The sequence below is a fragment of the Meles meles genome, chromosome 8 (assembly GCF_922984935.1).
Source record: "Meles meles chromosome 8, mMelMel3.1 paternal haplotype, whole genome shotgun sequence".
NCBI classification, from domain to species: domain Eukaryota; kingdom Metazoa; phylum Chordata; class Mammalia; order Carnivora; family Mustelidae; genus Meles; species Meles meles.
Window position 1 is genome coordinate 54,863,869 of NC_060073.1, and position 11,025 is coordinate 54,874,893.

The following is an 11,025-nucleotide window of genomic DNA, read 5'->3' on the forward strand; positions in this document are numbered from 1 at the left end:
GTTTTTAACCAATAGATCTTTAAAATGTCTGGAATTTATTTTATGAGAATTTATGTGAGTTAGTATGGCAATTTTTCCCTAAATATTTAACTATTTGTTCTAATATCATGGTAAGTCATTCTTTCCCCCATTAATTTCAAATGCTGCCATATTATATACTAAATTTCAATATACATATTTGCATATTTGTCAATTACTGCACATGTTTTGCTGTATTTCAATTACTATAGGTTTAGCTGTCAAGACAGAACTCTTATTTTTCTGCTGTTTCACAATTTTCTTGATAGTTCATAAACTTTCTGCTTCTCAGCTTGTCAAAATCCACTTTTTAAAATGCCATTAGAAGTTTAATGCTTATTACTCTAAATTTATAGATTATTTAGCATATGTAAACAAAACCATTAAGTCTTTTCATCTAGTAACATGGCATATCCCTCTAGTTCTTCAGGAAAGATATACACATGTGCATACCTTTTCACATTTCATTGTAGAGATTGCATTTTATACATTACTAGATTTTGTGGAGAAGCAGCTATGACACACACACACTGCATAGTCTGTGCTCTCATGAAGTTTAATTTTGAAAGGTGGAGAGAGAGAGAAACAAGTAAACTAAAGTGTAAATAAGAAAGTTTCACATAATGATAAGTGCAATGAAGACAATAAAACAGGGTGATAGTGCCTTTTGCTTTGAGTACATGCCATATAGATTGCTAATCTCTTTGAGAAGTTAACATTTTTAAGATGGGACTTTAATAAGCCAAGAAGATTTGATGATAAAACATCACAGGGAAGGAGAATAGATATTAATTTGTCCTAAAGCAGGAACAATTTTGAATCCTGTGATGGAAAGCAAGAGGTCAATGGAGTTAGATTAAAGTGACTATAAGAGAGCACAGTTTTAAGTATGGACTGAAAGGTAGGCAGGGCCAAGACCATGTGCACCCTTGTCAAAATGTGACATAATATGAAAGAAATCAGAGAGGTAGACAAACCAAGAGAGACTCTTAACTATAGGAAACAAACTGAGGGTTGCTAGAAGGGAGTTGAGAGAGAGGATGGGGTACTTCGGTGATGGGCATTAAAGAGGGCACATGATGTGATGAGTGCTGGGTGTTATATGCAACTGATGAATAACTGAACTCTACATCTGAAACTAATGATGTACTATATGTTGGCTAATTAAATTTAAATTTAAAAAGTTACATAATCTGATCTGTATTTATGAAGGTCAATCTGTATATTAGGGAGAAAACAGACTATTGTGGGAAAAAAGTGAAAAGGTAAAGACCTATTAGGAAGCTATTGTAGAGCAACATGCAGCAGATTATGATGACTTGGACTAAGATACTTGTAGGGGGCACCAAAAGAAGTGTATACATTTGGAATATACTGTATAGGTGAAGCCAAGAAGATTCATTTACTTATTGGGGCAGTAAGGCAAAAGAAAGAAAGAAAGAAAGAAAACAATGTATATAAAGTTTTAGTTGATCAGCTGTGTGGGTGGTGCACATTGATTTAGATAAAAAAGAATGAGGGAAGAACAGGCTGGCAGGAGAATGTATCTAGAGTTATGTTTTAGATTAAGTTTGAAATTCCTACTGGACATGGCAAGTGGGCAATTAGATATATGAGCCTGTGGTTTATGGAAGTAGTCCACTCTTTGCCCATCAACAGTGTGTAGATGGTACTTAAACCTATGCAAATAGATTAATTACTCAGGAAGAGATTATTGAATGAGAAGAAAAAGAGGTCCATGTTTTTACCTCTTTTTTTTTATTTGTTCTTTTTTTCCCATTTTATTTATTTTTTCAGTGTAACAGTATTCATTCTTTTTGCACAACACCCAGTGCTCCATGCAAAACGTGCCCTCCCCATTACCCACCACCTGTTCCCCCAACCTCCCACCCCTGACCCTTCAAAACCCTCAGGTTGCCCCAACCTCCCACCCCTGACCCTTCAAAACCCTCAGGTTGTTTTTCAGAGTCCATAGTCTCTTATGGTTCGCCTCGCCTCCCCAATGTCCATAGCCCGCTCCCCCTCTCCCAATCCCACCTCCCCCCAGCAACCCCCAGTTTGTTTTGTGAGATTAAGAGTCATTTATGGTTTGTCTCCCTCCCAATCCCATCTTGTTTCATTTATTCTTCTCCTATCCCCCTACCCCCCCATGTTGCTTCTCCATGTCCTCATATCAGGGAGATCATATGATAGTTGTCTTTCATATGACCTCTTTTTTTTTAACAAGGGGAAGTTCTAAATCAGAAAGACAAGGGAATTCAATAGGTGAAGAGAATTAAGGGGAAAAGGAGGAAAACCAAGTGTTGTGGAATCTGGAATGCAAGAGAAGAAATGGTTTCAAGAAGAAGGAAATAGTCAACTGTGTCTAAGTTGCTGAAAGGTCAAGGAGGAAGATATAGAAATAACCACTTTAAGTTTCCTGGGTGGCTCATTCATTTAAGCCCCCCACTCTTGATTTCAGCTCAGATTGTGATCTCAGCGTCCTGGGATTGAGCCCTGTGTGTTGGGTTCTGTGCTCAGTAGGGAGTCTGCCTGAGGTTATCCCTCCCTTCTCCTTTCCCTCTCCTGCTTGCACTCTCTCACTATCTAAAATAAACAAATAAATCTTTTTTTTAAAAGAAAGAAAGAAATGACCACTTTATTTGAGACAGCAGTAATGACTCTGACAAAGAACAGGTCCATGGAAGGAAATCCATTGGAAATGGGCTAATTTGTGAACAGAAAGTCAGCAGAACAGGACACCTTTTAAGATTTTCTTTTTTTTCCCTGAAGAAAAGCTTAAAAACAATTGGTCAGTAACAGAAGAGGATACAGAGCCATGTAGAGGGTTCTTTATGTTGAGATAATCAGAACATATTTGTATCCTTCTGGTTATCACCCAGAAGAGAAGAGGGAAATGGTTTCAGATTAAAGAGATCAAGATGGGATTGGGAGGGAGACAAACCATAAATGACTCTTAATCTCACAAAACAAACTGGGGGTTGCTGGGGGGAGGTGGGATTGGGAGAGGGGGAGCGGGCTATGGACATTGGGGAGGGGAGGCGAACCATAAGAGACTATGGACTCTGAAAAACAACCTGAGGGTTTTGAAGGGTCAGGGGTGGGAGGTTGGGGGAACAGGTGGTGGGTAATGGGGAGGGCACGTTTTGCATGGAGCAATGGGTGTTGTGCAAAAAGAATGAATACTGTTACGCTGAAAAAATAAATAAAATGGAAAAAAAAAGAGATTCTGCAGGAGCAAAATCTATGGTAGATGAGTGAGATCAGGATTCAGAGTACAAGTGAAGGGGTCAGGCTTTAATAGGCAGTTGTAAAGGGAGAAAATCAAAATGAAAGTGCAGGTTCATACAGGTGGGTGGAGGTTTGAAGAGGGGAACATAAGGGGCTACCATTTCTCACCTCCCTTGCCCCTCTTACCACATACTTCACTTCCCGTTGCAAGTGAAGTATGTATGGGGTAAGGTTGTCAGCTGAAACTGAAGGTGTGAAATAGTCATTTTCAGAAAGGAAACAAGACTGGGTTCAGAAGGTGCTGCAGTATACTGTATCCTAAAAGGCATGGCTGAGGATTGCAAAAAATACCTAAACTAAAAATTACTTTACCAGTTGAATACACTCATGATCAAATTACCAGTGGGTTTTTAAGGTGCAGATGACAGAATCAAATATCTTCAGAAAGAATAAGGAGAGAAATAAGTTAAAACTGAACAGATAGCCAAGAAATGTAGCTTAATACCACATTAATGAGACATAATATATGAGTTTAAAAATAGAAGAAATTAATGGAGAGAATTCTTTTAAAATATAACTAAGAATGTGGCAACTTTGGAAAAAAGTTAAAACTTCACCATGTAAAGATAAATTAGAAATTTATTCTAATTCTATATATATATACCTAAAGAGAGAGTAGAAAATTATATCCTAGCTATAATTCTAATTCTAATTCCTATTCTAATTCTATATATATATATATATATATATATATATATATACCTAAAGAGAGAGTAGAAAATTATATCCTAGCAGTAAAATCATTGAAAGAAAACAGAAAAGAAAAGATGGGTAGATTTCACTACAAGAAAAGATTATGTAGATTTCACTACATAAATATTTCAGTACTTCTCTGTGTAAAAATCCTTACCCTGGATTTTGGAATGGAGATACTAAAAGATAAAAATTCAGGAAGTTATTAGCACAAGTATAACAAAATATCCGTGTTCCTAATCTGTAAAGAATTACAACTCAAAAAGAAAAGTATAAATTAATTATGCAAATTAAATATATTTAAATGTTATACTTAATAAATTAGTAAAAACTGTTTATATATTAAACTTAATATGCAAAAAGATGTAATGGATTGAGTACACTTATATGTTGCTAGTAAAATGCACAATGTTTAACAGATAAAAATCATCTTTTTATATCAAGAAACTTAAGTAGGTTTTTGACTTCGGTTTTAGTAGTTCCACTTACAAGAATGTATTCTAAAGGAAAAAAATCAGTCATATACCCAGAGGTTGGCATTGCTATTTTTATTTTATTTATTTTATTTTTTAAAAGATTTTGGTTATTTATTTGATGGGGGGGATACAAGCTGGGGAGTGGGAGAGGGAGAAGCAGTCTTCCCACTGATCAGGAAGCCGATGTGGGTCTCAGTTGCAGACCCTGGAATCATGACATGAGCAGAAGGCAGGTGCCTAGTGACTAAGCCACCCAGGAGCCCCAACATTGTTCTTTTTGGAAACACACACACACACAAACACACACACACACACACACACAGTAAATGTATAACAGTGATGAAATAGCCAATTCTTTTACAAAATATCTATATGATATAACATAATGTCATCACATAAAAATATCTTCAAGGCTATTTATACACATAAGAATTAAGATTTATTAAATACTCATTAAATGCCAGGTGTTATTCTAAATGCCTTACATTTATATTTGCTAATTTATTTAATCCTCACATAGACTACGGAGTAATCTAACTATTATTGCCAGTTTACAGTTTAGAGATGTGCAGACAGGTACAGAGAGGTTAAGAAACATGCTCAATGAAATAAGTCAATCAGAGAAAGACAATTATCATATGATCTCACTGATATGAGAAATTTGAGAGGCAAAGTGGGGGATTTGGGGGTAAGGAAGAAAAAAAAGAAACAAGATGGGATCGGAAGGGAGACAAACCATAAGAGACTTTTACAACATGGGGGATTAGGGGGATAGGAGAAGAATAAACGAAACAAGATGGGATTGGGAGGGAGACAAACCATAAATGACTCTTAATCTCACAAAACAAACTGGGGGTTGCTGGGGGGAGGTGGGATTGGGAGAGGGGGAGGGGGCTATGGACATTGGGGAGGGGAGGCGAACCATAAGAGACTATGGACTCTGAAAAACAACCTGAGGGTTTTGAAGGGTCAGGGGTGGGAGGTTGGGGGAACAGGTGGTGGGTAATAGGGAGGGCACGTTTTGCATGGAGCACTGGGTGTTGTGCAAAAACAATGAATACTGTTATGCTGAAAAAAATAAATAAAATGGGGAGAAAAAAAACAAACTGAGGGTTGCTGGGGGTAAGTGGGTAGGGAGAGGGTGGTTGGGTTATGGACTTTGGGGAGGGTATGTGCTATGGTGAGTGCTGTGAAATGTGTAAGCCTGGTGATTCACAGACCTGTACCCCTGGGGCTAATAATACATTATATGTTCATAAATTTTAAAAATTAAAAAAAATGAAACATGTTCAAAGTTATATAAGTAAGTGGGGATGTATTAAATTCAAACCTCAGTACTCTGACAAGTGACCCCAGACTCGCTTTGCACTGTCCTATATAGCTGCCATATAATGTAGGGGAGAAATTCACTATGTATTAATAAGTGAAAAAAAGCTCTATTTTATGTGCACATATCAACTCTATAAAATGCATGCCTGCCATCTGAACTGGCAAAGAAGAAGTCAAACTCTCACTCTTTGCAGATGATAGGATACTTTAGGTTGAAAACCCAAAAGACTGCTAGAACTCCAAAACTGCTAGAACTCATACAGGAATTCAATGCACAGAAATCAGTTGCATTTCTATACACCAAAAACAAGGCAGAAGAAAGGGAAATTAAGGAGTCAGTCGATCCCATTAACAATTGCATCCAAAACCATAAGATACCTAAGAATAAATGTAACCAAAGGGACAAAGAATCTTTACACAGAAAACTATAGAGTACTCATGAAGGAAATTGAGGAAGACACAAAGAAATGGAAAAACATTCCATGCTCATGGATCAGAAGAACATATATTGCGATAATGTCTAAGCTAGCTAGAGCAATCTACACATTTAATGTAATCTCTATCAAAATACAATCAACTTTATTCAACGAAATGAAACAAATGATCCTAAAATTTATATGGAACCAGAAAAGACCCCAAATAGCCAGAGGAATGTTGAAAAAGAAAGCCAAAGTTGGCGGCATCACAATTCCAGACTTCAAGCTCTATTACAAAGCTGTAATCAACAAGACAGTATGGTACTGACACAGAAACAGACACATAGATTAATGGAACAGAATAGAGAGCCCAGAAATAAACGCTCAACTCTATGGTCAGCTAATCTTTGACAAAGCAGGAAAGATTTTCCAATGGAAAAAAGGCAGCCTCTTTGACAAATAGTGTTGGGAAAATTGGACAGCCACATGCAGAAAAATGAAACTGGACCATTTCCTTATCCGCACACAAAAATAGACGCAAAATGGATGAAAGACCTCAATGTGAGAAAGGAATCCATCAAAATCCTTGAGGAGAACACAGGCAACAACCTCTACCTCTACCACAGCAACTTCTTCCTAGAAACATCGCCAAAGGCAAATTAACTATTGGGACTTCATCAGGATCAAAAGTTTTTGCACAGCAAAGGAAACAGTCAATGAAAACAAAAGACAACTGACAGAATGGGAGAAGATATTTGCAAATGACATATCAGATAAAGGGCTAGTGTCCAAAATCTATAAAGAACTGATCAAACTCAACACCCAAAGGCCAATTAACCCAATCAAGAAATGGGTAGAGGACATGAACAGACATTTCTGCAAAGAAAACACCCAAATGGCCAACAGACACATGAAAAAGTGTTCCACATCACTCGGCATCAGAGAAATACAAATCAAAACCCAGAGAAATACCACCTCACAACAGTCAGAATGGCTAAAATTAACAAGTCAGGAAATGACAGGTGTTGTCAAGGATCAAAGAAAGGGCAACCCTCCTACACTCTTGGTGGGAATGCAAACTGGTGCAGCCACTCTGGAAAACAGTATGGAGGTTCCTCAAAAAGTTGAAAATGGAGCTACTCTATGATGCAGCAATGGAACTACTGGGTATTTACCATAAAGATTCGAATGTAGTGATCTAAAGGGGCACTTGCACCAGAATATTTATAGCAGCAATGTACATAACAGCTAAACTATGGAAATAGCCTAGATGTCCATCAACAGATGAATGGATAAAGAAGATGTGGTATACAATTGTATTTTATGCAGCCACCAAACAAAATAAATCTTGCCATTTGCAACGATGTGGATGGAACTAGAGGGTATTATGCTAAGTGAAATAAGTCAATCAGAGAGGGAAAATAATCATATGATCTCACTGATATGAGGAATTTGAGAAACAAAACAGAGGACCATAGGGGAATGGAGGGGAAAATGAAACAAAAGGAAAGCAGAGAGGGAGACAAACCATAAGAGACTCTTAATTTCAGGAAACAGAGTTGCTGGAGGAGAAGGGGGTGAGAGGGTGGGGTGGTTGAGTGATGGACATTGGGGAGGGTACATGCTATGGTGAATGCTGTGAATTGTGTAAGACTGATGAATCACAGACCTGTAACCCTGGAACAAAGAATATATTATATGTTAATTTAAAAAAAAAGACAAACAATAACACCTGTTGGAAGACCCAGATATTTTCTATAAAGGCCATTTGGAAAAAGGAGAGAACATGACAGAAATGCATATAAACTACTAGTAGTTAATTAGGCTGCCTACATGATCATTTAACATGGTCAGTTGGTCTAAAATTTATGCAGATCTCAAGGTCCGATCCCCTGATGTGGGGCTTGCTTAGCCTTCCCACTTGAAACTTTCTTTTCTTTGGTTCATATATTGGTTTAGTATGAACTTCCCCAGTCAGAGGTCTGTCCAAAACTGGTAAAAGCACCTGGGCTCATTTAACTCATTAGATACGTGGGATAACAGACAGCAACTTTTAAATAGACTGTGACTAATTTTTTTTACATAAATTACCTGATGGAAAAAAGATTTAAAAGCATTTGATAATGAAATAGCCCCTTAAACACATCAGAATGGCCAGAATCAGAAAGACAAATAATAGGTGTTGGTGCAGATGTGAAGAAAAAGAAAGCTTTGTGCAATTTTAGTGGGAATGTAAGTTGGTGCAGCCACTATGGAAACAGTATGGAGATTCATCAAAAAATCGAAACAGAAATAACATATTATTCAGTAGTTCCACTAATGGATACTTACCCAAAGAAAACGAAACACTAATTCATAAAGATATAAACATACCTGTGTTTATTCCTGCATTATTTACATTAGCCAAGATAATGTAAGCAACCCAAGTGCCTGTTGATTGTCGCATGTGTGTGTGTATATATGTATATAGTGGAATATTAACCAGCCATAAAAAGGAATGAAATCTTGCCATTTGTGGCAATATGAATGGACCTTGAGGGTATAATGCTAAGTGAAATAAGTCAGAGAAAGACAAATACCATATGATTTCACCTATATGTGGAATTCTAAAACAAAAGAAAAGAATAAAGAGGCAACAAAAACAAACCATAAATACAGAGAATAAACTGGTGGTTGCCAGAGCATTGAGGGAGGGGGTGGTTGAAGGATGGTGAAAATGGTTAAAGAGCAGTGAGAGATACAGACTTCAGTTAGAGAATAAATAAGTCACCAGGATAAAAGGTACAGTGGGGATAAAGGGCATGTAGTCCATAACACTGTAATAGTATTGTACAATAACAGATGGTAGCTACATTTTTGTGGTGACCATCCCATAAAATACAGACCTAGTCAAATCACTATGCTGCATAACTGAAACTAATGTAAGATTCTCTGTCAACTGTACTTCAAAAAATAAAGTAATATGGTAAACATACAGAAACATGAATTCATTTGACAAGTCAAATTACATTCTTCCATTTTAATATTAAAATATAGCCTTTGCATTACAGTGTTTCCACCATGGGGCATTAGCAGAAATCTTCGAAGAGAAATGAACAGTGAGGGACAGCCAGAAGCTCTCCCTAGACGCTGGAGTGTGTCACAGCATGTATTTTCCCAGGACTCTTTTCAAGGCTCTCAGAACCTCCTTATTCCTCAGGCAGTAGATAAGGGGGTTCAGGGCTGGAGTGACAACTGTGTAGAAAAGAGAGATGATGTTGTCTTGCTTGGGGCTATGGAGTGAACTGGGCAGGACATACATAAATGTGGCAGCTCCATAGAACATCCCAACCACCATCAGGTGGGAAGAGCAGGTGACTAGGGCTTTTTGCTTCCCCTCACGTGAAGGCATCCAAAACACAGTACACAGAATTAGTGCATAAGAGGAAATGATAATAAAAAGAGGGGGTATCAGGAAGGTTACACTCATCACATACACAAACAGTTCATAACTAGAAGTATCTGCACAGGCCAACTTCAGCAAAGGTGGAATCTCACAGAGCAGGTGCCTGATCTTCCGGGACATGCAGAAGGGATAGTGCATGGTATACACAGTATAAACAATGGCACTTAGGGATGCCAGTACCCAGGCTGTGGCCACCATGAACCAGCAGACCTTTGGCCTCATGAAGACCATGTAGTTCAGAGGATGACAAATGGCCACATATCTGTCATAGGCCATGAAGGCCAGTAGCAGATCCTCTGCACCACCCAGCATCAACGCCAGAAACATCTGAAGGGCACAGCCCCCAAAGGAGATGGTGTTTTCATTGAGCAAAAAATCCATGACAGCCTTGGGAGTGACAACAGATGTAAAGAGGAGATCCATGAGTGAGAGCTGCCTGAGCAGGAAGTACATGGGCACGTGGAGCTGAGAATCCGTTGTAATGACCAAGAGCAGCAGGCCATTGCTGGTCAGGGCCAACATGTACAGGACTGTGATTGTGGCACAGAGCAGTTCAGGAGACCCACTGTCATTCAGAATCCCCATCAATATAAAGCCAGTGCCCAAGGTGGAGTTCCAGTACTCCATTCTGTGTTGTTTCTTTCGTTTCCTAGAATCAAATACATTCTCAGTGAATTTTTGCTAAGGTGGTCCCTTGTTTGTAACATAACAGGCTCCTGATGATGGCCAACATGAATCCAATGAGGCAATGTCTTTCCTACTGGAAATGGACTTTACCTGTTAACCTCTCAGTTTCTGACACTTTTTTTTCCATTTTATTTATTTTTTCAGCGTAACAGTATTCATTCTTTTTGCACAACACCCAGTGCTCCATGCAAAACGTGCCCTCCCCATTACCCACCACCTGTTCCCCCAACCTCCCACCCCTGACCCTTCAAAACCCTCAGGTTGTTTTTCAGAGTCCATAGTCTCTTATGGTTCGCCTCCCCTTCCAAATTTTTTTTTTTAATAAACATATAATGTATTTTTATCCCCAGGGGTACAGGTCTGTGAATCGCCAGGTTTACACACTTCACAGCACTCACGATAGCACTTACCCTCCCCAATGTCCATAGCCCCCTCCCCCTCTCCCAATCCCACCTCCCCCCAGCAACCCCCAGTTTGTTTTGTGAGATTAAGAGTCATTTATGGTTTGTCTCCCTCCCAATCCCCTCTTGTTTCATTTATTCTTCTCCTATCCCCCTACCCCCCCATGTTGTTTCTCCATGTCCTCAAATCAGGGAGATCATATGATAGTTGTCTTTCTCCGATTGACTTATTTCATTGTACCTTGAAGAAAGATCCATCTGAATGGAGA

The 11,025-nt window shown here is 38.5% G+C and overlaps 1 protein-coding gene across 1 annotated transcript; it reads right to left on the minus strand.

The window, feature by feature from the left end:
• Window positions 1-9,362: 9,362 nt before the first annotated feature.
• LOC123949506 (olfactory receptor 2AG1-like) lies at window positions 9,363-10,295 on the minus strand. Its single transcript, XM_046017020.1, has one exon. It carries the CDS (start codon window positions 10,293-10,295, stop codon window positions 9,363-9,365), a length of 933 nt encoding a protein of 310 aa, XP_045872976.1.
• Window positions 10,296-11,025: the final 730 nt, after the last annotated feature.